The 27,391-nt window shown below is 52.0% G+C and overlaps 1 protein-coding gene across 2 annotated transcripts in view; it reads left to right on the forward strand.

Annotated features, from left to right (window-relative positions):
* RREB1 (ras responsive element binding protein 1) overlaps window positions 1–27,391 on the forward strand; it is a 67,357-nt gene that overhangs the window by 14,360 nt on the left and 25,606 nt on the right. For both annotated transcript variants that reach the window (XM_040249396.1, XM_040249397.1), the window contains exons 4-7: window positions 853–942; window positions 2,092–2,255; window positions 20,275–20,419; window positions 20,876–21,012. In XM_040249396.1, the coding sequence (XP_040105330.1) occupies window positions 853–942; window positions 2,092–2,255; window positions 20,275–20,419; window positions 20,876–21,012 (536 nt within the window). The remainder of the gene's footprint in view (window positions 1–852; window positions 943–2,091; window positions 2,256–20,274; window positions 20,420–20,875; window positions 21,013–27,391) is intronic.

Below are 27,391 nucleotides of genomic sequence, written 5' to 3' on the forward strand. Positions count from 1 at the left end.
TAGGGCATGGGCTGTGAGCAGCTGGCCTGAGTGTTAATCCTGGCTCTGGTTTGGGGCGGGTTACTTGCCTCTCTGTACCCGTTTCCTCATCCCCAAAATGGGATCCATAACAGTAGCCATCTCTAATGGTTTCGTGAAAAAAACCACCATTTTACATGTGCATAGTAACTGTTTAATAATTGGCATTATTCACAGGGAACAGAAATTCAGCTGAATGAGTACAAGTAAAAAGAGGGCTGTAGAAAATGCCTGAGCGTCCAGCCCCAAAGCTGGCTCCTTCCCTTCCTCACGCTTAGGGCAGGTGCTCCAGCAGTAAAGGGTCCCACTGATGCCCGCTGGGCACCCAGGTGGGCACTGGGGCCTTCCACCCTCAGGAGGGTGGGTTTTTGTCATGAGAACTCCATTCCCTTTCATGTATCTTGGGGGCTCAAGACCAGGCAGAAACAAGTGACTGGAGCCTGGGTCAGACCTGGGGAGGAGTACAGCCCGTTTCTAGCACGGCTGTGGCTTGATGCTTAATTTTTCACCGTCCCCGATGATCCACTAAGTGGTGTCTAACGAGAACACTGACGTTTATCGAGCACTCACCCCTGAACCGAGCACTGTGCTCATGCCTTCTGGGTGCTCTTTGATTTACTCCTCATCGTAGCGTGCTGCCGTGGATGCTCTGCTTTTCTCCATTTTATAAACAAGGAAACGGAGGGCAGACAAGCTCACACCCAGCCAGGCTCCAGAGCCCATGCTCTCAGCCGCTCTGTCGCTGCAGCTCATGAGACACAGGTGTGTGTAACACACGTGAGAGGCACCAGTTCACTGTGGGTTGAAGCGGATGCTTTTCTCCTCTCTTTTCAGGAGACGAAAGAGGAGAAGTCTTCCTACAACTGCCCCCTGTGCGAGAAGGTCTGCACCACCCAGCACCAGCTGACCATGCACATTCGCCAGGTCAGCTGCCACCTCTGTGTTTGTTTCACATAGCTCTTCGTTAAGAGGGGAGGTGACTTTATCTTAATGGATGAATTGTGGCTGTTTAATATAGATGTAATATTCTAAGGATTTTGAGGAGGGTTATGAAACAGTTTTCATGTATCCATGTCACTGTGACAGAGTCCCAGGTCACACAGAACACCTTTTCAGAATTTAGCAAACATCTAGTTAACCAATCACAAACAACAGACTTTTCATCATAAACATGAACCGGATCTCCTCACAGCACGGTGAGATTGTAGATGTAGATCCCGATGCTGTGCGCTGCTGTAAACTTACATCGTGCAGCGGGGAATCCCCTTGGTTGGGATCGCTTTGGCTTTTCTTCTTTATTAGGAGATTTATCCTTCTCCCTTGCCTGCTGTGGATGGTTCATAAGATAGTACTGAATCCGGAACTGTGAAGGACTGACAGTAGTCAAGTCATAACGTGGTGCTGAATAATAGCATCGTTTAGTAACTTGGGTTTGGACAGAAACGTTCCTTCATAACATATTTCATGCATTGGAGAAGGAAATGGCAACCCACTCCAGTGTTCTTGCCTGGAGAATCCCAGGGACAGGGGAGCCTGGTGGGCTGCCGTCTATGGGGCCGCACAGAGTCGGGCACGACTGAAGCAACTTAGCAGCAGCAACATATTTCAGAGGCCGGAACTCTGAGCCGGGCAGGTTTCAGTTCTCTTTCTCTGACAGCTGGACTGAGTCATAGCAGACCTCACTTGAGGGCCGTCCTTCACGTTTGCCTCGTAGTTGCATCTTTCTGCTCATGTTAGTTTTTGTGGCCAGTTCATCTGTAAGTGTCTCTGAGAAAGACCTGCAGAGACCCCACCTTCATTTCAAGCCTGCGGAAGGAGTGCTCGTCAGTACTGGAACACGGAAACGGAAGAGCAAGCCAAAGATTTATCTCCGGTCCCGATAGATTTCGACATTCGGGAAGACATTTAAAATGAAACAAAAAAATAGCTGAGAAGTGTTGCTGGCGTTTTAATACACGTGTGTGTGTGTTTATACGTGCGTGTATATGTGAAGCTCTAAATTTACACCTCCCGATCGCCAAGTTTTGACCCATCCCCCTCGGTGATGCTGTCTGTGATCCTTGCTTTCCGCAGCACAACACGGACACGGGCGGCGCCGACCACTCGTGCAGCATCTGCGGGAAGTCGCTGAGCTCAGCCAGCTCCCTGGACCGGCACATGCTGGTGCACTCCGGGGAGAGGCCCTACAAGTGCACCGTCTGTGGGCAGTCCTTCACGACCAACGGGAACATGCACAGGTGGGTGCGCTGCGCGGGCAGGCCTTTACCACCATCGGGAACATGCACGGGTGGGTGCGCCGCGCGCGGGCAGGCCTTCACCACCATCAGGAACATGCACGGGTGGGTGCGGGCAGCCTGCATCCGCCGCCTCGAGCCTGGAGTGGGGTTAAACGAAAGCAGGGTGGCCCTCTGGCCGTCTTGCCCAAAGGCAGGAGGAGGTCTGTTCCTGTGCGGAAAAGCCGGAGCTGGTTTTGTCTGCCTGCCTGTACAGTCTCCAGTGTGTCAGAGGTGTCTGCTCACGACAGCCAGCAATACCTGGGCTTGGTCTGTGGCTGATGGGGGACTCCTCAGGGTGACCCTTGGCCAGTTGGAGTTTCTTTGCTGAGATATGGAGGTGGGCAGCTTATCAGCAGAGAAACCCTAGAGGATTAGCATAGTAACCCTTGCCTTTTTAAAACTATTTGCATATGCCTACAGATTCCCTGCAGGGCGAAACATTTCTGGAGCATCGAATAAATAGTTAAATGGGCTGGAGAGCTTCAGGATAAGATAGGATAAAATGAAGGGAAAAATCTGATAAATGTCAGGAATTTACTTCCTGAGGGAGAAGGAGGCTCTGAAGTGGGAGAAAGCTCAGTGGTGGGCATATTAAAAATGTTGTGGGAGGAACCAATGGAAAATATACTTAATAGAAAGAGGACTTAGGATTTAGGGGTCAGAACAAACTTATCTTCTTTTTTACACAAATATTTTCGGAACATTGGAAATCTAGGAAAACATTTTAAAGGGACCCACATTTCACCTTCTCAAAAATTCAGGCTGTTTTTATTTTTCCATATTCCATTTTAAGCATTATAGTGGTTTCTTTTAAAAAGTTGGCTAACTTTTTTTTACATATGTATTTTAAAAGAAAAGTTTACAGAGTTGTGAAATTGGTATTTTATCATATATAAATACTCCAACAAGATGGTCCCATTTATTCTATGTAAAATTATGATCCCTGATGGTGTACTTGAGGCACACTGGTATAGTGGTAAATTTATGGGTTTTTGGAATTAGGTCCTGATTTCAAATCTCACCTCTGCTACTTACAAGTTTTCCATCCTTGAGCAAGTTGCATAACCTTTGTACCTGACTTTGCTCCTCTTTAAATTGAGATTTTTGATAGTATTCACTTCATTGGACTAGGGTGGGGATTAGAGATAATGAGTTTAGCACATGGTTGGCAGACAACCAATGTTACTTATTATTGTTATTTGCATCTCTGAGTAATGCTGCAATAATTTGAATCCTATGGATGTCTCAGTCTGAACTCCTCGAAGCAGGGTAGAGTATGATACTGTGAAATGTATCAAGATACTAAAGGATTTTGATGAAGGGTGTTACCTTTTTATATATATATACATAATTTCCAATTCTTTTTGTCCCTCATCTCCTCCTAGGAATGTTTATTTTAATTTTTTAGCTTCTGGGCTTCCCAGGTGGCCCAGTGGTAAAGAATCTGCCTGCCAGGCGGAGACACAGGGTCAATCCCTGGGTCAGGATGATCCCCTCGAGAAGGAAATAGCAACCCACCCCAGTATTCTTGCCTGAGAAATCCCATGGGCAGAGGAGCCGACCGGGCTACAGTCCATGGGGTCTCAAAGAAGTTAGACGTGACTTAGAGACTAAACAACAATAATTTTTAGCTTCAGCTTTTTGCTTCCACACTAGCCTGCTAGTATCATTTTGCCTTCTGTGTGCCATTTGTTTTGTTTTGCTTGCTCTCTTTTATTCTTCCTGCTTAAAAAAAAAAATTCTTTGTTCTTCTGTATTTGAGCTCTCAAAATCTGATCCTGGAAGTATTACCTTCTTGGGTGGTTTCCTCGCTTTCTCCTACCCCATTTGAGGGCATTTTCATTGTGCCAGAAGGAAGCCCGCACCCACTCGCAGTGGCTTCTCCTTACTTCCCACCCTCGAGCCTCTTATCAGTCTTCCCCTGTGCATTCGCCTTCTGTGGACTTCTCACAGAATGTGCGGACTTTCCTAACCAACTTCTTTCACTTAGCTTTAATGCTTTCAACTTTTATCAACGTTGTAGCATCTTTTTTTCTTGTCATGTAACAATCCATTGTAGGGACATAGCGCATTTTATTCACCTCTTCATCCGTCAGCAGACATTTGCGTGGTTTTGTTTTTTTGGCCCTTACAAGTGATGCTCCTGTGAACATTCTTGTACAGGTTTTGTGTGGACACTTGCTTCCGTTTCCCTTGGGTAGCCACCAAGGAGGGGAACTGCGGGGTCATGTTTCACATTTTGGGAAATAGCCACGCTGTTTCCCAGAGGAGCTGCATCACTCTGCACTCCCCCCAGCAGTGTGAGAGGGCTGCGGTCTTACTCACCCTTGCCCACACTTGTTACTGTCGGTCTTCTTCATGACAGCCACCCCACCAGGTATGAAGTGCAGTCCCATGAGCCCATAAATTTAATGTTTTCACATTTACGTCTACACTTCATTTTAAGTTGACATTTGTGTATGGTGTAGGAGGGAATCCAGGTTCAGTCTTTGGTACTGTTTGTTTAAAAACTTTTCTTTCTCCATTGAATTGTCTTAGCACCTTTATCAATATTCAGTTACCCATAAACATAAGGATTTCTGTTTGTGCTGCCAGATCTCTTCCATTGGTCTGTGTGTCTGTCCCAAGGCCTAACATGGCATTGATTACTGTGGCTTTGGGTGAGTTTGGAAATTGGGAGATGTGAATCTCTGAACTTAGTTCTCTCCCTAGATTGTTTTGGATATTCTGGGTTGCTTGCATTTCTTTGAGGTAATTACGAGCCACATAGAGTGAGTTGTGAAATATTCTGTCCTCCTCTCTGTTTTGGAAGAGTTCGTTAACAGTTGATATTAATTCCTTTCATTGAAATATGTGGTAGAATTCATCAGCAAAGCCATCCGAGCTTTTCTTCCTGAGAGGTTTTTGAAGGACTAATTCAGTTTCTTTGCTTGTGATAGTGCTGTTCACATTTTCTGTTTCTCCTTGGAGTCAGTTTCAGTAGTTACGTCTTTTGTAGGAATTTAGCCATCTCATCGAAGTTATCTGATTGGTTGGCGTACAGTTGTTCTTAGTATCCCCTTGCAATCCTCTTTATTCTGTAAGGTCAGTAATGTCTCCTCTTTCCTTCCTGATGTTACTAATTTGAGCCTTCTCAGTTTTTTTCCTTAGTCAATCTAGCTGAACATTTACTAATTTTATTGGTCGTCTCTTCCAAGAAACAGGGGTTTCCCAGGTGGCGCTAGTGGTAAAGAACCCAACTGCCAACACAGAAGACGTTCGATCCCTGGGTCGAGAAGATCCGCTGGAGAAGGGCACAGCAACCCACTCCAGTGTTCTTGCCTAGAGAGTCCCATGGACGGAGGAGGCTGGCAGGCTGCAGTCTGGGTTGCAATGAGTCGGACAGTAGTGAAGAGACTTAGCGTTAAAAGAAGTAACTTTTCAGTTTGTTGATTTGTTTTCCCCCGTTGCTTTTCTGTTCTCTGTTTTTTTAATTTTCCGCTCCAAGCATGGCTGTTTCCCTCCCGTCTGCTCTAAGTTTAGCTTTCTCATCTCTTTCTAGAGTTTCAGGTAAAGACTATTCATTTGAGAATGTTTTTATGACAGGCATGTACAGCTGTAAATGTTTCTTGTTTAAAGCTTTCATAACATTCCATAAATTTTTGTATGTTGTATTTTCCTTTTCATTCATCTCAAAGTATTTTCTAATTTTTCTGTGATTTATTTCCATTGGTTATTTAAGAGTATGTTTGATTTCACATATTTACAACTTCTCAAATTTCTTTTTATTACTAATTTTGAACTTCATTGCATTGTTAATTGAAGAAAGCGTTCCATGATTTCAATTTTTTTTTTCCTTTAATTTATTGAGGCTGGGTTTATAGCCGAGCATATGGTCTCTCCTGGAGAACGTCTCGTATTGTTAAGAGCGTGTATTCCTGCTGTTGTTGGGTGGAGTGTTTTTTAGAGGTGCTGTCAGTTCCAGCTGGTTTATACATCGTCCTTCTGTTTCCTCAAAGATCTTTGTTTATCTTCATGTGCTCTTACCTGTAAGGTTTGTACAGTTCTCATCCCATTTTGCAGATGAGAAAGCTTGCTTAGGCAAAGTCAGTGCCAGGGTTTGAACATAGGCTGTCAGGCTTAGAGGCCATGAGAAATACTTGATACAGCCTTGTATATTAGAAAAAATATATGTCACTTTGTATATTAGAAAAAAGCACTCTTTCAAGCTTTACTCTCTTTCAAAATAATTTCCTGTAGTAAAACATTATTTTCAGTGTTAAACTATTTGAGCCATCCAGCTAGCATAGTCCACTCTATTTGGTGAGCCTGGAATCACCATCAGAACCCACCTGCCAATACAGGCCAGGGTCGGGAAAATCCCCTGGAGGAGGGCATGGCAACCCACTCCAGTATTCTTGCCTGGAGAATCCCATGGACAGAGGAGCCTGGTGGGCTACAGTCCATGGGGTTGCAAAGAGTCAGACACGACTGAAGCAACTTAGCATGCATGTGTTGTTAAAAATTACATTGAGTTTTTTCTAGGCCAACCATTGCTATTACCCTGAGATTCTCATTTATGTAAATTACTGTTTATAAATTACTGTTTATTAGGGAAGTTTGTGCTAATTTTTTACTTTGCGCTGATTTTATTGTGTGAGTCATCTTGATTTACAAGAGAAGACTAATTGTTGGGGACTGAATTCTAGTTTTAATTCTGCAGAACTTTTCAGAAATCTCTGATTTTTCTGTACTTTACCAAAGTGGCATGATAAAACCTCACTTAGAACTTGCACTCAAGTGCAGTGTTTGTGAAAGCATTGTGAAGTCTTCCAGCGACCTGGGGAATGTCCTGGCTGAGAGGTGTTTCTGAGTTTGTGTTTTTAGAGCTGACGGCATCCTGTGATAATCTCTGAGAGGCGTGCACTCCTCACTGTGTGACCCTGGCAGGTTAACTGACCTCTCTGTGTCTTGGTTACTTCATCTGTAAAGGGCAGTGATGTCTGTACCAATGGGAGCATTGTGGGGATTCAGTGGGAACTGACTGTGGGAATTAGCGCACGCAATGCGCAGAGGATAATGTCACTTCATTGGTGCGTCACTAACGTCGCATATGCCGCTGAAGGGAAACACAGCGGCTGACTGACTATTCGTAAGATGCCAGAAAATAAATGAAGAGGTTTTTTCTTTTGTTTCTGCTATCCTAAACCTATAACTTAAATTTTAAAGAATTTACTTAGGATATTTGAGCTTGTTACACTCCTGCAGAAAATTGCAAACCATGGGTTAAAAAGAACATTTGGTGTTTGGTAATCAGTCACAGTCATCACCACCTTCGTTTGTTGGTGCAACTGTACTTTGGGGGGTAAAGAAAAATTTTAAAAATGTGAAAACACTGACAAAAATGTGCCAGAGAGAGCAGAGTGAGATCCATTGGTCCGGTGGGTCTGTTCCAGGATCTGATGCCGGGATGGTGAGCTGTGGTCTCTCCTGGGCACGTACCTCTGTTACATTCGTCAGGGGCCAGAGCTGCTCTGGGATCGAAAAGACTGTGCGCCCCCCAGTTCTGATGAACCGCATCCTCGCTTGACTTTCAGAGCCTGGAAGGAAGTCAGTGGGCTGTGTGTTTGCTTCTCAGGACCAAAGCTGTGTTTCTCATTTGCCTTCAGCGGCCGCCCTGCCACTCCCCGAGGTCTGCTGCAGCATCTGGGCCGGGAGAGCCGGGGACTCCCCGGTGGGGGCTCCAGAGCCCAGGCGGAGGCCGGGCCTGTGCAGCCTGGACGCCCACCCCGTCCCTTCTCTGCCTCGTTTCTAACCCGTCCCAGGCCCCCTTTCCTGTGCCAGCTTCCTGTGACACAGCTCCGTGCTCTGATCTTCAGTCCCTCCCCTCGGGGGTGCAGACTCAGTAAGACCCCTGCCGAAACACGAGTCCCCGTGGTGTGGATGTCTAGATCCAATTTGCCAAGGCCTGACTCACCAGGGCTGGTCTGGGAGCTCATAGTATCCCTGCCCTCGGCCTCCTGCTCACCCCGTTCCTGAGGTCGTCCACATGCACACGTGTGCTGCACCAGCCTCTGTGCGCCCTTTCCCCTGGATAAGCCCCAACTTCCCCGGATTTAGGGCTAAGCAGCCGTGGAGGAGGCAGATCTGGGCTCCACCCCGGACTCTGGCTGCTTCAGCACCCAGAGGGGCTCATATCTCTCACAGCACAGACCCCGGGAGCTCTGTCCTGTTCTGTTCAGGCTACGACTAGCTAATTTTAATGAGGTACCTAAAGCAGCCACCCTCTGTCTAAAAGCAAGTCACTCTTTCTTCTTCAGCCACTAGTCATTGTATGAGAATGTGTTTGTTATCTTCATTTATTAGGTTAATCAACCTTTTTGTAGTTTCTTTTACCTTAGATTTATGAGAGGACCATCACCTTGTAGTCAACCCAGTAGAGTTATCATATTAATAAAAAGAAAAATAAACTTCACTGAAACAGAAAGCAAATTAAATTATGTGTCGTCATGTTGATAGTTGCACTGTAGCTCAGGTACACCCCATAACTTACTATAATTTCATTCCAGGAAATGCTTTTAAATTATTTTTAAAAGTAGTTGTGTATCTGGTAAACAGGGAGACTGGAGTGATACAGATTCCAGCTTATTTTAAAGAAATTTCAGGGGAGACCGTTTCAATTTATTACCATACCTGGGACGGTTTTCCAAGTTACCACTTCCCTGTCTGCGGATTCTCATGTTTTTGAGGTTTGAAAATCCTTTCCCAAACCTTTCGAACCGCAGCTTAGTTCCTGAGCAGACTAATAGGTTGCCATCGCAGTGCAAAACAGGTATCACGGAAACACTGCTGCAGCTCCAGCTTTGAACTTCCCAGAACTCTTTATCAGTTGCTCCCATGTTGAAATTTTGGATTGAGCGGTGCTTGTCTTCCAAAACAAACTTGGGAAACTGAGCCAGAGCACGCCCTCTGGGAGAGCTCAGTGTAGGAAAAAGGGCACTGAGCTTTGCAATCTGCAAAAACTTTCCGGAAAGTGCTGGACAGCAGAGCTGTGAAGAAGCGATGATACTTGAAAGAGAGAATGGCACAAATCTCTGGAAAGAATCAGACCTCTGAAACAGGGATTTTCCTTTTGCAGACTATAATGGCCTCAGAAAATAGAAATTAATTTCTCCTTTGCTCCTCATCTTACAAACTGTAGACCTTTAAGCTGTAAAGAGAGTCTCAGAGTCCTTGTCACGTTAGGAACACACAGGAGAGAGACGCTGGCGGGAGCACACTTTCCCAACTTCTCCGTTGTTTAGAGGGGAGTGCAGAAAGAGCAGGCTGGGTCCTCAGCTCAGCTGTGTGTGCAGAAGGTAGAGGTGAGGCGGGGGCGCCCATGGAGAGTCATCCCATCGCCCCGCTCTCCTGCTGCCGTGGACACACCTGCGTCCATCCCTCCCCATAGGAGACGGGCCCGGGGATGCCCCTGCATCTTGGGCTATCTTCAGGAACAGAGGCTTCTGTGTTCCAACATTGGCTGCACAGAAATGTGACCGGCTCTGTGACAGATGAGAGCATGGAGGCTCTGAATTTAGCACGGCACTCTCAGCCGCTCGGGCGCAGCAAGGCCTCGGCCTCGGCCTCTGCCGCTGCGCTGCGGGTCGGAACTGGTGGCCGGCACTGAAGGCAGGAGGAGCGGAGACCAGGCCGCGAATCGGGAGGGTTGCTTCTGTACCCTCCAGGTCCAGCAAGAGGAAGCCCCCTGTGAAAAGTAGCCACGGTGATGGTCAGGTGCCCGGGGGTGCGCTCTCTGGCCTCGTGCCTGCCCCTTTTCAGGAGTGGGGGTGCACACGCGGGGCTCGGCCCGCCCCACCTGGAGACGCGTCTCGGTCCCAGGGCCTGCTCCCTGGCCCCTGTGAGGAGGAGGGAGGCAGCAGGAGGAGGTCCCTGTAGGACGAGAGTTTGGGGGTCAGACTGCCCAGGACTATGTGAGCATTTTGTCTCCTTGAGAATATTCCTGCTAAAAAGCAGGGGGGATGCTAACACAGTTCTTACCTGTAACTGAGTGTCCCCTTCCCTAGAGGGAAAGACAGACGAGGAGAAAACGCCTTTCGGGGGCGCTCAGAAGCCTTTCCACTTTGGGGTGCCCCTAGAAGATGATGTACTTGGCAGCCCTCTGAAGGCTGAGGGGTTTGTGTGAAAGAGATTTTAACGTCGTCTGTGCAGTCAGCACAACTGTGAACTGTGTTGGACATGTGGCCCTCAGTTCTGGCGGCTGTCTTGTGAAGATTTGGTCGTTTCATGATAGTACTTGGTTACAAGGACGTTTCAGTATATTTAGTACTCTCTACTGGAATGGGCATACTTCGGGTACAGTTTAAAAAGCGTTTTCTATTACAAAAGTGTAAACATTTTTTACTCTTTAACCAGGAAAAAAAAGTCATTGAAGTGTATTACCCCATTCGTTGATCATTCCACTTAACATGCTTTTCCCTCTCTTGGAAGTCTGCATTATTAAGAGGCCCAGAACTTTCCCCTTAAGGGTGAACATTTATAAGTCCGTTTATCACAGCAGAATGTCTTAAGTTACCACTTTTCCCCAATAGCTTTATTAATCTTTCACCAAATGGTTTATTGTTTGATTATATTTAAACGTTTTTAGCCTTTTTTACATCTCGTTGGCTGGAATTGAAATTTGTACGCTTTTATTTCAACTGCGGTTGTTGCTGAAATAAAGGCGGCCTCTCTGTGGGTCCCCTGAGAGTTCTTCCTTCCTCTCTGGCTGAGGCTGGTGAGGCTGCTCCTCAGAACGGGGACGAGGGCCTCCATCCCTTCGTCTGTAACAGGGGTGGCGCTCTACTCGGAGAAGTTGTTGTTAGGAGGATTAAATGCTGGTTCACATCAGATATTCCTCAGATGGTAGTTTGCTTCCTCTCTCTTCTCCCTGAGGAAAGTTTAACCCACTAGCCCCTCCTCTGTGACGGTGAGCATGAGTATTTACAAAACCGAGAGAACAGACCCTATGCCCTTTGACCTTGAGGATTTCAGGCTGCATCCCAAGGACGTGACAGCAAGAGTTTGTGTTCCTGTATCTTCTCTGAATTGTGCACACCCTCATCGTTATTTGAAGACTTCCAGTTTGTTGTTTTTCTTTGTTTGAATTGCTTGTTTTGTGGTGTTTTTACATTTTTCATGTGGATTCGCACTTGCTGTTGGGCGATAGTCTGTAGTCCTTTTCGGAACTCTTACTTTACATCTGAGAAGTCTGCACGTGGTAGAACGCTACCACGCTTCCCTGAGAAAAGGAACAGGTGGCAGGCGTTGGTCATAGGATTTTATTCCTCCCGTAAGACACTAGTATAAGGAAATGGGAGAGCTACCCCTTCAGCCCCTCCAGCAGAGCTTATTTTATTTTTTGAAAGGATATTTGAAAAATGTCTCTCAGTTTGATTCTGCGTTTTCTTCTGAAGGACCAGTTTAAGTCCACTTAAGCTGGAGAGAGTTTGTTCATAGGACCATCCCAGCATGGGCAGGTGGTAAACACCAGCCAAGCATTTTGTTCTTTGTATCACTGTTTCTCATGTTTATGATCTACTTCCTAATTAAATTGTCTCTTACCATTTGGCCGACTGGATGCTGAGGTTTACAGCTTAGCTTGTCTTCTGTTTTGGCAGAGGTGGTGTTTGTCTCTTAGTTTGTGCTGGAGATTAAGCAGACGCAAAAGAAATGTTGGATGCAGGGGGCACAGTATTTTTGACGTATCTTGTCAAAATATTTCGAAAGCTCGGTTGCACCAGGTAAAAGTGGTGAATGGCATCAAACTCTGGAGCATCCTTGCTTGCCCACACTTGAGTGGCCTGGCAGTTGTGCCCGGTGGAAGTCGGGACATGGGTGGCAAGACCCCGTGGATGCGGTGTGGTTCTCTCGCACACGTCCCCCTCGCCAGGAACGTTGAGCTGATCCCGAGGCTGTGTCCCGTTCAGTTGGATAACCGTGAAAGCAGCAGAGCGAGGAGGACACCAGCGTTAGATCACAAACTTGGACCTGCAGGGCGCTGGCTGTAGGCCACTGGCACCTCCTGCTTTATACCTCACATTTTTCCACCTTTGTTTAAATATTCAACTTGTCCAACCTGTTTGGGCTGAACAAGCCGGTGCTAGCAGACATCGAAACTGTCAACGTCTTTTCTGATTTGTTAAGGAAGGTGATTAGCAGCAAAGTTTACACCACCCCCCCAAAACAATAAAGGAGTGAATGAGCAACACAAAAATCCTAGCACGTGTGTTTACCACACAAGAGCCCACTCGTGGGGTGTGTGTGCCTACCTTCCTGCTCCTCGGTGGCCTTTCTCCTCTGCTTCCTACAGGGCTCCGGGTTGATGGCGAGCTCATTGGCCTTCAGCGAGGAGAGTGTGTTTCCTTAAACCAGAGATGCGGTTGCATAATGGGTCACTGGGACACAGCAGCTGCTCTCCAGCCTCACTCTCGGCTTCTATAACCCAGCGCCCTTGGGAGGCCTGCCCATTTTGCAGGCGGGAGGACTGAGGTCTGCGATGGCTCAGGGTTCAGCCCAGGGCACCAGCACCCCTGGGCCCTCCTCCCCCACAGCACAGCACGTGGGCCAGTGCGTCGCCCCCGGGGAGCCTCCGTTCTGCTTAGATGCGGGCCGTTAGCCGCGCTCAGAGGCAGGGCTGTTAGCCGCGCTCAGAGGCAGGGCTGTGTGGTCCAGTCGGTGTTCCCAGGTGAGGCTCACCTGCGGAGCCCTGTGCGTTGTCTCTGTCTTGCCGGCCCCCAGGTCGCGCCAGGTGGTGTCCCCGCTGCGGTGGTGACCTCCCGCACCCGCACCCGCGGCAGCCGTCCCCCTGTGGCACGGCAGGCCGTCTCGAATGGCCCAGCCCAGGCACTTCTCGTTCCTCTTTTTAAAAGGCTGGGGAGCAGCCCAGAGCGCCTGGGCACCCCCTTACTCCCCAGAGAGTCCGTCTTTTCCTCCTCCTCGCTGAAAAAGGATGTGAACAGCTGGGTTCTGCCATCCGGGTAGAAGGGGAAGGCAAGCTCCCCTCGGGGCCAAAGTGAGGAAAGATCTGGGTGCTTCGTGTGCTCCCATCGGGCCGTGAAACATTGGTTCTTAGCTCTCTGCCACGGAAGGGCCTTCTCTGGGGACACGGGTGGCAGATGCTGCCCTCAGAGGGGATGGCTCCCAGCTGAAGACCTCCCTCGTCCAAGACCCCAGATCCAGGCCCTGCTGGGCCACAGCTGGCCCTGGGCATACAGGGAGGCTGAAGACATGGAGGCGTCCAGCCCAGGGGTGAAAAGAGTCCACGCACCAGGCGGCTGCCCTGAAATCGCCAGGGGCTGTCGGAGAGGAGAGTAGCCACTCTGATTCTCTGCATTAGCACCGGATGGGCCAGGACAGCAGTCAGCTCACGCGGCCTCTGGGGTCTTCCCTTTGTTCTTCTCAGAATCCATAGTTTTACGTGGAAATGGATACTGAGTGTCTTCATGAGTGTTCTAAACAAGGGAGCCAAATAACTCACGGGGAGCATTACAGTAAGTGAAAGATTACTTTAGCAAAGCAAGGGCAGGCAAAGGGGGGAAAGTACAGGAGGGTTCAGGGAATTCAGATTGAAAGCCGGGCTATGAGGAGCAGGTCTAGAATAGGGGTTTTTACGAGCTGATATTTACTGACGGGGGCTGACCGCCAAGCTCCCCGCGCTGGACTTGAAGGTCAGGAGGGGAGGACTTGAGAAGGAGCATTACAGGCTCTGTCTTCTGAATAGTCGGCTGGAGGCTTGTCCTGAGATCCTGTGCTAAAGGCAGCGGCTTCCAGTGTCAGCAGGACGTTGGAGAGGAACACGGCCTGCGGAAGGGGGGTGGGAGGGGAGACGCTCCTCAGGCGTCGTGACCCCGGCCTGGCCCATCGTTACAGAAGGGTCTGTCCCGAGGCCTCCTGTGAGACTGAGACGGAGCAGGAACCTGGAGCGGGGCTGCGGGGAGGGCAGAGGCGGGTGCATGTTCACGAGTCTGTGGCCCTGGACCCCGGCTGCGCCTGCCCTGAGCCGAGATCCCCTAACTTCCCACACGGCCGAGTCATCCTGGCACAGCAGCGCCAGAGGACCAGGCCGTGGTCGGCACAAGGAGAGCGGGCGGCCCTTGGCCTCAGGACGCGTTTCTCTCGAGTATCGGCGACGAGGAGGAAGCCTCTGCGGTCACAGCCCCCGCGTGGCACCCGGCAGGAGCCCGGCCCGCTGGGGGTGTGCCGCGTCCGACCGTTCCACCCGGAGCGCCCTGCCGCCAGCTCCCTGCAGAGGATGCAGACGGCAGGGCACGCCTCTCCAAGTCCTGCGCCTCGTGCCCGGCTGCCTTCTAGACCCTTCCCCAGGCTCCGTCCCTTCAGCCTGTTAGGCGGGTCATGCCTCCTTCCCCACACCCCGCCGTGGCTGGCGGGCCTGCTTCTGGGTGAGCGTGACCGAGCCTGACAACACCTGCTCACCTGAAGGTGCCGGTGGGCCCGTGTCCGCCTGTCTTCACTCCCCACCTGGGCGTTGCCAGCCTAGGGCCTGATTGACTTACACAGTCACTCTCCGCACCCTGGAACTCCTCCCCCAGCTTCTGATGGGAAAACACACAAATCCTTCTGGAGATTTAACTTTTCTTCAGCCCAGAAAGTAGGCCGTAGGGCTGCAGTGCCTCTTAATCTCGTCCGCTCCCTCTCTGGTTATCATGAGGCTTTGTTGTAAAAGCACAGCCATCCCGGGTAGGGATGGGGAGTCGTCTGTAATGAGGCTGTAAAAACCTGTGTGAGCCTGTTGACTGTGGTCTGGCGGGGCCCCGAGCGGCGCTGGGTGCTGCTTTAGAGTACGGTTTGCGTCCTGTTGGCTGAAAAGGGTGACCTTCCTCACGATGCCGTTGACTCAGAGGATCGGGTCTTTCAGAGCCCAGATCAGTGATACCTGTGCGGAAATTCAGACTGAGAAGCGAGCAGACCCTGGCGGTGTCTAGATCCTGCCTGAGCTTTGACCTTCACTCGTAAATCAGACACCAGCAAGCTTGGAGGAAGCTTGAGACCTGCTGTGGGGACACCTTCTACGAGGTGCTCCTTTAAACTTACTGCAGGTTTTTCAAGGACTCTTACCCCCGAGATAAGGTTTCATTTCCCAGTTCTGTGGGGTGTTTTTCTCCCTGGTGGGCTTATGCAAGGTTGCTGGTGCACTGAAGAATGAGCCTAGGAGAGGTGTAACGCTTAACGTCCAGAAAGTATCGGCCTCCCGCTCTGACAGTGAACGGCCCTGTGAGCAGCATGAAGGGGTGAAGAACGTGACTGGGGTCCAGTGGCTGTCGTGCTTGAGCAGGCGTGGGGAGCGCTGAGTGAAAGTGCCCAGGACCAGGGCAGGGGCCCGCAGGGGAGGCCCCAGAAGCGGGCAGGTCCAAGAGTGGACCACCAGAAGCGCTGACGAAGAGTGCAGGCTTGAATCCGTGCTTTAGAAACTCACCTGGCCCAGTACGGAGGAGGAACAAGGGGGACAGCGGGGCGGTCAGCGTCCAGTGTCAGGACCAGTCAGGAATCCTGTGGCTCACAGTCTTTGTTGCATTTCCATCTGAGTTCATCCTTGTGCATAGGTCTTTGAACCTTTTTCCAGGTATTAACCTTCAAGACAAGTTTCTGGGAGTGGAATTATTAGAATAAAGGGCGTATCGATTAAAACTCAGATCCCTGTCACTCAGCTGCTTTGGGGAAAAGTTGCTACCAGTGTTCAGCCCCATCCAGCGCGTGAGAGCCAGCTTTCTGTACCACAGCAGCCTTCGCACTGTGTCGGCTTCTGTACCACAGAAACCGTCAGCCTTTCTCATTCTTGCCTCCCTGGAGAGAGAAGAGCTGTTCACTGCTCAGCTGTGGGATGGAGCACACGGGGCTCGACGGCAGTTTGATGGGAGGACTTGTGGGGGTCTGAGCGGGAGCTGAGGGGGTGACGTCGCTGTTACACCCTGCCCGGAACCCCAGCTCCACCTGCACAACCTCAGGACGTGTCATCCCAGCCCTGTGTGTGCCCCACACTCAGACCACATCCAAACGGGCGTTTACTTCTGACACATCACTTCGTGAAGGGTATTCACAAACGAGAGAGTATTCCAAGATGAGTAGCAACCGGTTCTACCAGCAGAGAACTCCAGAGGGCAGAACTGGGAGGCGCTGGCTGAAGGAGTCAGAACCGTTTGGTTCCAGTGAGAGGAACTTTGGAGAGACGCAGACCTCACCGTGAACTGTCTGAGGAGCGGCCCTGCAGCAGAGAAGGCAGCCTGACTTTCACCCCCAAGGACGGACAGGTGTTTAAAGGAAGGATGAAAGTTCTGACTCAACACAAGGAAGATGGTTTTAACACTTGGCCTTGTTGAAATGGAGAGTCCTTGTTGCTGGAAGCGTTCAGTCAGAACTGAATGGCGGCGCAGGGCTGAGGGACGTTCTGTGCCACGTGGGTGAATGGACAGCATCTCACCCCACTTCCAGGCCTGAGGCTCGTGTAATTTGTTGGTTCTTAGGATGGAACTTAGAAATTAGATGAATTAGCCCTTGAAGTGAAATCTGGAAGAACAACTGAGCCAGGTCTTCTAAAGAAGAGAAATGGGGTCATCTCCTCCTTGCCCACGGTCCCCTGTTCTGGCCCTGCTCTGCAGGGAACGGGCAATCGGTGGTTCCCCATGGTGACTCCCCCCACTTCCTGTGAGCATCTGGGAGGAAGTGGACACTCCTGTGACTGCTCCTGCTATTGGAGAAAAGCAAAGGGGTCAGGGTAGGAAGAGTCTGTAAGTGCAGATCACATCCAAGTCCAGAAATGCCCCGAATCAAGCTCTTAAGTGCACCTCCAGAGCTTGGACCTCCCGTCGCTACGAAGACAGGCTGGGAACCCCTGTGTCTTGGCCAGTGAGCAGGATTTGACTCTGGAAGAGCATGGCTCTGAACTGACACTCCAGCTGGATTCAGTGAGGGTGTTGAAGCGGCTGACATGTTCAGGAGCCTCGTCCTTGCCCCAAGCCCCGGGGACGACCTTGCCCTTGTCTTGTCCCCTGCCATCAGCAACAAGTCAGGGCTGGAGGTGGGAGTGTCGAGGCCCGACCTGGAGCCCTCTCTTCTCCTGCAGGTTAGAGCTGGGTGACAGTCGTGACACAGTGGGCCACAGCCACTCGGGGAGGAAGTGTCTGGGGCTCAGGGAAGAGCCCCAAGTTTCCGGCCTGCGCTCTGGAACAGAGAGGCAGAGGCCTGGCCTTTGAGGCAGTCTGGGAGACAGCACGGACCTTGGCGTTGGCCCTGGCGTGTCAGCCTCTGCACCTCAGCGGCCTCATCTGCGAAATCGATCCTAGTCTAGGTGAGGTTCCTGCCTCCAGTCTCCCGCTCTGCCTCTGCTCCCTGAAAACCACCTCCCTCCTACATCCCAGGAGCTAGATAATAAAGCACCAATCTCATGACCATTGGTGTCACAGGATAGAAAAGGCGTAGCTTGAGATGAGCTTGTGAACTGCTTGCAGTCGTCAGCTCTGATTACCAGTGTTCTCACCGTGATCGTGGCCTCATGTCAATCGCACCAGTAACCCATCGGCTATAGAAAGGGTATTCTTTTTTGAAGTTAATTTTGAGTGATCTGTTGAAACGATGGGTTTGGTACTAATTTACATCCCTTAGTATTATCACACTTCCTCAATTCCTCAGTCAGTTCAGTTCAGTTCAGTTCATTCGCTCAGTCGTGTCCGACTCTTTGCAACCCCATGAATCACAGCTTGCCAGGCCTCCCTGTCCATCACCAACTCCCGGAGTTTTCTCAAACTCATGTCCATCGAGTCAGTGATGCCATCCAGCCATCTCATCCTCTGTCGTCCCCTTCTCCTCCTGCCCCAAATCCCTCCCAGCATCAGAGTCTTTTCCAATGAGTCAACTCTTCACATCAGGTGGCCAAAGTATTGGAGTTTCAGCTTCAGCATCGGTCCTTCCAGTGAACACCCAGGACTGATCTCCTTTAGGATGGACTGGTTGGATCTCCTTGCAGTCCAAGGGACTCTCAAGAGTCTTCTCCAACACCACACAGTGTTCAAAAGCATCAATTCTTCGGCGCTCAGCTTTCTTTATAGTATAACTCTCACATCCATACGTGACCACTGGAAAAACCATAGCCTTGACTATACAGACCTTTGTTGGCAAAGTAATGTCTCTGCTTTTTAATATGCTATCTAGGTTGGTCATAACCTTCCTTCCAAGGAGTAAGCATCCTCAATTCTTAGATGCCTTAAAAAAAAAAGAAAATGTTTTTACACTTCTTAAATTGGAATACGCCATATGATAAATGTTGAAAGAAACTTGCCAGCCATTGTTTTTCTCCATACACTGATATTAAGTGATGGTCTCCCTAACTCTCAGCCGCCTTGAAATAGAGGGGGTGCTTAGAATAAAGCTGTTTGTCTCCCATTAACTCTCTGAAGGCTTTAAGGGGCCAAAAAGAGTAATAAAGCTTCATTTCCCGATAACCTGAGCAAGGAATTGTGTAGACGTGGGCATGACAGTTGTCTGTGATTCTTTTCCATTTTCTCCCACTAGATCTTTCTGACCCACCACACTGAGTCCCCCTAAGAAAGCAGAGGGTTGGCCTGAGCCGCCTTCCCTGAACCCACTCCTCAAAGGTGAGGCCACATCTCACCTGCTGGTGGATGACTGGGCTGGTGCGCTTTGGACAGGGGTTAATGTGGTCAGGGGCTGCGCCAGGGACCCCTCCACTCTCAAGAACACATCTGCAGGATCAGGACCAGGGAAGCCCTGGCTCTCACCTCCACACACTCCCGGGAGGAGGACTCCCAGGTGTCCCTGGAGGCAGAGGTGAAGAACCTAGCCTTCCGGTTGGATCTTTGGCCTGAGAGCCTAAACTGTTGCTCCTCATGGTTCATGAGCTTCTCAGCCCTTTCCTCCCAAGCCTGTCTCCGATAACTAAAGTACAGCAGAGAGTGAACGTGAGCTGAACAGAACTTCTTTTTAGAAGTGTGACAGGATCATTTATGAAAACGTTGCTGTTTTTTCCCATTCCTGAGAATGTCTCCAGTACGATAATCCCATCAGAGAGTTATTTATAAAGCGCCGTGGCTACATTCCCACATCTGGCACAGTTTAACCCTGTTCGGAGATGGTGATGCCAATGATGACTGTCGTTAGGAAAAGTCAATCTCTCATGTCACAAAGCGAGGAAATTGAGACTGACTATCTTTTTGTAATGCTGTTCTTTGTTTCCTATAGCTCTTGGGACCTGGTTCCTAGAATGTTTGTTTTAGAACTTGATAACGTAAGGTCACGTAAGTCAGGTCACCCATAACACCCTCTTTTTGGAGCAGGCATGTGCATATTAATTTAATCCTTCCTTGTACGTGTATTCCTGGTCCTGTAGATGTCAGGGTTGAAACAGGTAACTTAACCATTGTTCCAGCCACTCTCATGATCTGGGAGTTCATGCAGGACCTCGGAGAGCAAGGGCAGCCTTTCAGGTCGGAGGCACTTCAGACATGTGCTGGGTCAGCACTTCTCACATTTGACCCCAGCATGCTTCCAAAGGCAGGAGAGGACACGTTCTCCTGGTAGACAGGGGCTGGGTTCCAGGGCCACCGAGTGAACTGGTAGTAGTACCTGGGACTCCTTTTGCCTATAGAATTATGTGCCCCCAAATAGTGCAACTTGTCTGCGTAAGTGGAGCAGGGCATCAGATGGCTTGCTTTCCTCTCTTTGGTGCCAGCAAAGTTCACAAACATCTCCCAACAGAGAGCAAGGCGCTGAGCCACGTTTTTGGCCAGTACTTCATTGTGAGAGCTTTAAGAGGAGTTCAAGGAGATTATAAGGCTTTTAAAATGAAATCACTATATAAATTACATCCGCGTATCTCTTAACTAAGGAAAACTTTTAAGTACCAGTGCCCAAATGGAAGACATTTAAAATAAACCAACCCAGTTTTCTTTTCCTAGATCACATTGTGTGTGTGTGTGTGTGTTCTTTGCAGACACATGAAGATCCACGAGAAGGACCCCAACAGCTCTCCAGCCGCAGCCCCCCCATCCCCACTGAAGCGCAGGCGGCTGTCCTCCAAGAGAAAACTGAGTCACGAAGCGGAGTCGGAGAAGGAAGACCCGGCGCCGGCCAAAAAGGTACTCCCCACCCTGCCCCCGCACAAATGCGCGTGTAGCCCAGGGGCTCCTGGCTGAAATCCCCCCAGCCTTCAGTTTCTCAGTCTGGGGACTTGGCAGGCCCCCACTCCCAGGCTTTTCAGCGGTGTTTCCTTGCGCTGTTTCTTAAGGTACCTGGAGAAAAGTGCGTGTGTCCGTCCTTGCTTTGTGGAGCCCCCAGCTGAGCCCACTGATGATGCAAAGAGTTTGTTCTGTTGTTCCAGGCTGTTTTTGTTTCTCCAGCTAGAATGGGGGCTTCCCCAGCCCTGGGGCCTCTCCTGTTATTTACTCCCAGTGCCTGGCAGATACTGGGCGCTCCATGGACGTCAGCTGAATTGAGGGGGCTGAACAGGAAGGAGGGGACCGGGGGCGTGTTCGGCCGCCTGGTCAGAGCATGCAGGGGCCCCTCGTGACCCTGTGCTTCTCCTTTCCCCTCAGATGGTGGAGGACGGGCTGCTGGGTGACACAGAGAGGAAAACCGAGGAGGTGTCTCACTGCCCACTCTGTTTCAAGGAGTTTGTGTGCAAGTACGGGCTGGAGACCCACATGGAGACACACTCGGATAACCCGCTAAGGTAGGAGCGGGCCAGGCAGGCTGTTCTGGTGCAGGGTGCTACGCCCCTCCCTTCCGTCCGTCCAGCCTGTGACTGAGCCCGTCACAGTGCTGGGGGCACTGGCAAGGCCACTCAGGTGGCTGCGGCCGCAGGAGGCTTCCCCAGGGTCCCAGTGCTCCCTGCACTCAGAGCGGCGCCCCTGGGTCACCCCTTTGAGGCTCTGCACACGGGCAGCCTCCTAGCACAGGGCTCTGGGGAGCAGACACGCTTTCTGCACAGAAGGTGTTGCAGCCCCAGCGCTCATGAGGTGCACCCGCGTGGGTGGCAAGGATGGGGGTGCAGGGCAGGTGCTCGTGGGACTGGGCTGGTAGCACAGGAAGCCAGGAAAGTGCTGGGGGCAAGGCCGAGCTCTGTCCTGCAGGACAAGGCACCTGAATGAAGCCTGTTGCAGCCGCAGTGACGGGTGAGGGTGGATTTTCTGATCCTCGGTGGTCCCAGGCAGGGCAAGCGGGTGGTAATGAAGCCTCTGGCAGAATTTGGGGCTGGGCTGGGGACCTCAACTCTCCTTCCCCACCTTTACCGCTGTGTCGTCATCAGGCAGGGAGCCCAGTGATCCTGCTGGGCAGGCCCCTCTACCTCCAGAAGGGCTACCCTGGAGAGCCCCAAGCCTCATGAGACTTGAAAGTAGCGCGTCCTGAGAGGCCCAGCTGAAGTTCCCAGCACAGAGGCCAGGGCGTATGTGGCTGCAGCTTTGGGTTTCAGAATGCAGCTTGGGAGTGCAGAAATGTGGACATCTGTTTGTCTGACTCACCGGTCCCTGGACCAGATTTCCTTCCTGGGGGCATGTGTTTGGTTGCGTCTGAGGAGTGAAAAGGTCCGAGGCAGTAAAGACGTTTGTGTTCGAGGGAGAAGCCTACTTATCCAGCAGGTTAAAGCCATGTCAGATTCCATTATCCTTCATCACATTAGCTTGACATTTTTCCATTAGAGAGAAAAAAAAAATATGGGCAGATTAAAGTCTGAGCAGTTGAAGTGCTAGAAAATGTCTCCAAGTGACTGCCCTGTCCGCAGGAATCGAGGAGTGTGACGGGCGGGCACGGCTGGGCAGTAAGGCCCGGGGCCGTCCCGCCGCTGCTCTCATGGGCCTGGCCCAGCGGCATCGGAGCCACGAAGGGGAGCTGGGCCAGCTCGCCCTGGGTTCCCTTTCAGGCCGGAAATCCTCGGACTCTGAAACCCACCTCTTCACAGTTGACATTCTGTCTACCAAGAAAAGCCCTGAGCTCTTCTTTTCATAAGCCCTGTCATCCCGGGAGAGTCAGGAGCTTGACTTCCTGGTTTCCTAAGCATCCGTACCACCCTGGCTGTGGGCTGGCAGGGGTGGTGACTGCTGAGGGCATCCTCTGGAGCCGGGACGCACGCACGGAGCCCACGTTACCAGACTAGCCTCACGCGCTGCGTCGTGGGCAGAGGCAAGTATCACCTCGGCGACCCCGGCCCCCACTGGGGGGTGCCCCTGACCCGGCTCCGCAGGGCGCCTGGTCCACTCACCGCTCGTGTCTGCCCTCCCCAGCTTTGCTCTCACTCGGGGCTTTGGTCTGTGATCAGACTCGTCTCTGGAACTACCCCGTGACTGTCTTCTAAGAGATTCTCTCCAACGGGAAGCAGCCTGGCTCTTGGGAGAGCGTTCTGGGCAGCTGGAGCCTGCACCGCAGTGGGTGGTGGTGACATGGGGAGGTGAGGTGCCTCCCGTCGGTGCTGGCCGGCCCAGGGCGTGGGCACTCCTGGAGCGGGGCCTGCCGCTCGGAGAGGATGGCGACAGGGACTGCCCTGGACCCTGGCTCAGTGCTCCACGTGATCTGGGACATAGTTCACCCACCAGGACACCACGGCTGTGACGGTAAACCTGCAGTCCTGCCCGTCTCCCTCGCCCGCTTGGTGCTGGCCCCGTTTGATTCGGGAGGGGACCGCAGGAGGCCTGTGGCCGGCGGGCCCCTCCAGCAGAGCTCTGAGAAGAGCCTGCCCTTCGTCCACTGCAGGCCCACCAGCTGGCCCAGTCTAGTGGGTGGGGCTTGTGTCCGGAAACCAGAGGAGTCAATTACAGAACAGAGTTAACCTCCCTTCTCCCCTCTCTGCTCTGCCCTCCACGCAGTCCCTTGCTCTCAGGATGCCTGGAGGCAGGCCTGAGCCAGCAGGGCCCAGCCGGGCAGTGAACTGTGACAGTAGCTGGTGGGAGAGACTGCTTGTTAACCCAGAGCTAAAATAGGCGCCCACTCCATTTGCAAACCCTAAAGGCAGCAGAACCACAGTGGGATGCTACCAGTTTAGACAGAAGTTTATAACTCGAAACAGCTGTTGGCTTCTCTCTCGCGCTCTCCTGCCCTTACCCCCCACCCCCAAAGCTGGCAAGGTGCCCGCTGTTCCTTCATAAAAATCACTGGAAATCCAAACTCGTGCAAACACCGAGGCTGTTCTCCTGCAGTCCTGTGTTTCACATTATAGAAATGGGCGCTGGAGCAGAAGGGGGACACGAAGCCGCCGTGGTGATTGTGTCTCCGTGTGCTGGGTTTGTTTTTGCCCTGGCGTGACCAGCAGTGACTCGGCCCTGTGTCCAGCCCCCTAGATGAGGAGCAGAGGCTCCTGAAAGCTGGCCCCGGGGACCGGAGGTGATAAGACAGAGTGTTGAGGGAGCAGGTGGATGCAGCGGGGACATCCCTGTGCGAGGCTGTGCTGGTGTTGAATATCAGGCCTGGTTATAAGAATAGAACAGTAGCAGGCAGTCCGCCGCCCGAGGAGAGCCAGCAGGAGGGAAGTCCGGGTCAGCAGCGGCCACGAGGGGAGCCGCGGGGGCCACATTCAGTTTTCCAGGAGCCACGCCCTAAAAAGAAAGAGGAAGTTATGAAGGGGGTCACGCTTTGCTGATGTATCGACATGTCCAAAATACAACGTCAGTACAAAAGTTGTCAGTGATGTGGTTTACATTCTCGCTCTCATACAGTCTTTGCCAGCCGGTATAGGGAGCAGCCCATCTCTTTGGAACACGCACTTTCCAAGCCCCCAGCAGTCCACACGCGTGCACGGGCCTCGGGCAGGCCCACATGTGGCTGGGAGGGCTTTGTCGCAGAAGACACCTTTCAGTGAATGAGTGACTGGTCTCCCACTGACGGGGCCCTGGCTGGGAGAGGGGACAGCTGGGTGGTCACAGGGGTTTTAGCTGCAGCTGAGGGGGAAGTTTTGCAGAAGTTCTTCTATAATCTTATATGGCTTCTTAATTAAAGGAGACCAGGTAATAAATAATTTTTTAATTCCATTAAAACGTATCCAGCAAATGAACGGGTGCTTGTTGTGTGCCAGGCCTGTGACCAGACTTGAGAGGAGAGCAGCGACGGCAGAGACAAGTGAGGGGGGGTCACGTGCGGGCCGGCCGGGACTGCCTCCCGGGGTCGAGCAGAGGCGGCCGCGTGGTTACGGCGGGGCTGAGCCGCTTCCCTCGCCTGTCCGGGGTGGGCCCCCGTAGTCCCGTGTCAGTGTGGATGTGGTCATGAGGAAGACATGCCCTGAGATTACAGGTTAGGAGGTGGGGCCCCGAGGGGGCTCTGCAGGTGCGGCTGCACCAGGGGAAGGCGGGCGGCTCCAGAACCTGCCGCTGGGCTCCCAGGACCGGCCGCCTCCCCCACTGCGCCTCTTCCCCCGCACACTCGTCACCTGCACGGGGGCCCTGAGACCGATTCACGTGGCGCTGGTCCCACACTTGCTAAATGTCATCCTAAATATAGGAAAGGGGTATCACAGAATCCTCTTCAGCATCTCGTATTCAAGATCCCCGGGGCCCACGTCCAGCCAGACAGAGGCAGGTTTGAAACACGCTGGGGGCCGAACGGGGGAAGACCCCTCCCCTGACTGGACGGAAGCTGGAGCGTCTTTGTTAGGGCTGGCCCCCGCCCCGCCCAGGGGCTTCTCTGTGACTCAGCCCCGCGGGGCGGTGTGGCCGCTGATCCTGGGCTCACCCCAGCCCCTGCTGAGGCGGTCCCTGGACCTGCCCAGCTTCACCCTGCGTTACTTGGGTCGAGCAGGCCTGCAGGGCATCAGGACGCCTTGTGCAGCCCCACGGATTCCTGGGTGTGGGGAGGGCAGGCTGCCACGGGCCGGGGCCCTGTCACAGGGCCCTCACCGTTGCTCCCAGCAACTGGGAGAGATTAGTGCAGCTGTCGGATGTCAGTTCTCTGGCCGGGACGTGAGGGAGGGCAGGGAGGGTGGGCAGGAGGGGAGAGGAATGTCTGAGGCGGGTGGAGCCTGGACGAGAGGTTGTTTGCACTCACCCCTTCTCGCCTCTGAAGACCGAACAGGAAAAACAAAGCATGAAATCCTTTTAAAAGAGGAATGTCAGTCCCTCAATTAAAACACTATAATGAGCAAGACATTCAGTATCTCGAGGAAGTGAGCAGGGTGCCTGCCCCTTTCTCAGCAAGGCGTTTCACAGGTTCTGATGACGAGGTGTGGGGAGGACTCCCAGAGAAGCCGCTGTGCAGGGCCCCGGGTGGTGAGGATGTGACCCAGGGCGTACAGAGCCCGGGGGCACCTGCCATCTCCATGCTCCAAACAGCAGCCCCCTGCAGTCTGACCTGTGGCCGGCATCTCAGTGACCTTGGGCTCAGCCTCCCCGTCTGGAAGATGGACTTGGGGACCGTTGTGAGGATGAGGGGGCAGCCGCAGTGCTCAGATTGTAATACTCAGTGAACATTTACTTCTGATACTAACGTTTACAACACGTGTTGTTTTTAATGTTTTAAACCTCACAACACTTATAACAGTTTTGGGTTCCCATCGCTCCCTGGGAATCCCATTCCGGTGACAGAGAGAAGGCAGCAGATTCCAGGGCTTCTCCAGGTACTGCTGATGTTTACTTGACCGAGAAAAGGCAAGCAATTTGGCCTTTAGTCTTTACCGTAATAGAGCCACCTTTATCTCCTTTCGCTTTTGTAAAGATTGGGTAACTGAATGGCAATCTAAACTTCGTTTTGCATCCTGCCTCCCAAATGATGTGATCCAACTGTGCAGAACCCCCGGCGGTCAGAAACTTGAATGGACTTCGTGCCTTCAAACTACCGCGCATCGCCTCTCTGAGGTGATTGGGGAGACCTGAGATTCTAAAGAAATGTGTTTCCTGATGTTTGAAATTTGCCAAAGCAGTCCTTCGAAAATATGTTTAGGGGAGTGAGGAGAAAAAAGTTTATTAACCCTTTCTTGGGGCAGTGCAGGTCAACTGTCTCTCCCTTAACTAGGAAACATGATGGAACAGCGTGGGAGTAAGGGTCACCAGATGAACAAGGAGTTACCGAGCAAACCCCGGGATGGGTTAGGCCCAGAACTGTTTAGCCACGGCCTTAAAACACGTTTTTTTAAAGCTTTTTCATGGCCTCGTCTTCCACTTTAGATCCCTCTGCTGGCGATCTTGCCCCTACATTTATCTTGACTTGACTCTGTCTTCCGTGGATGTATGAGCTCCCCGCCCACTGTGGGTCCTCCAGGAAGGTTACTTGGGAAACCCTCGCCACGAGTGGCTGCCGGTTCCCTGCTTCACGGCTGAAGCCTTCATTGTGAATCGGTCCTGCTGATTCCCTGTCAGCCCTATTGTGAGGCCGGCTCCTTCCTGTCCCCCTCGCCCTGCACAGAGCCCACGCCAGCCCAATGCGTGCCCACGCCAGCCCAGGATTCTGCAGTTTTCGTCTGAAAAATGAACCAAGGAGGGAGGAAGGACATGTGTAGTAAAGAACGGCCTCCGCGGTCGTCTGCCCCGTTGGCTGCACTGTGGTGCGCGTCAGTCTTCCACCCCGTGTATTTAAAATCCTGACTCTTGCTTTGTTGAGACGAGTCGTGGATCTGGGCCTGAATGCCACTCATTTGCATTAGAGTCCTGTGAGAACTGAAACGGACGATCCCAGCCACCAGAGGCGAGCACTCCCCAACCTCCTGGAGCCGCAGCCCCACCCCAGCCTCACTGTCCCCTCCGCCTGCTGTGAGGGCCAAAGCTGAGCTGGGACCGGCAGGGGGACTCAGAGTCGGTGTGGCTTGCCGCTCCCGTGGGGGTCAGCCTTCTCTGACCACGTCCACGGCGCTCTCTTTGCAGTGCAGGCAGTGTTGGGGCAGAGCCCCAGTGCCGAGGGACTGTGAGTGTGTGTGGTCTCTGAAGGAGAAGGGACGGGGCGGGCCCATGGTGCAGGCGCTTGGGATCCGCTGCCTCCCTCCAGCCCAGCGCCGGCAGCCCCCGGTCCTGCCATCTGTTCCTTTGAATCCCTGGGGCCACAATGGAAACTTGGCTCACTCCGCTGCGTGCTGCCCCCGAGGCATTTCTCTCCCCTGGGACCCCCAGCCCAGCCCTTCCTGTCTCCACCTCACCCCTCCC

Source organism: Oryx dammah, unplaced genomic scaffold (assembly GCF_014754425.2).
Source record: "Oryx dammah isolate SB20612 unplaced genomic scaffold, SCBI_Odam_1.1 HiC_scaffold_11, whole genome shotgun sequence".
Lineage (NCBI taxonomy): Eukaryota > Metazoa > Chordata > Mammalia > Artiodactyla > Bovidae > Oryx > Oryx dammah.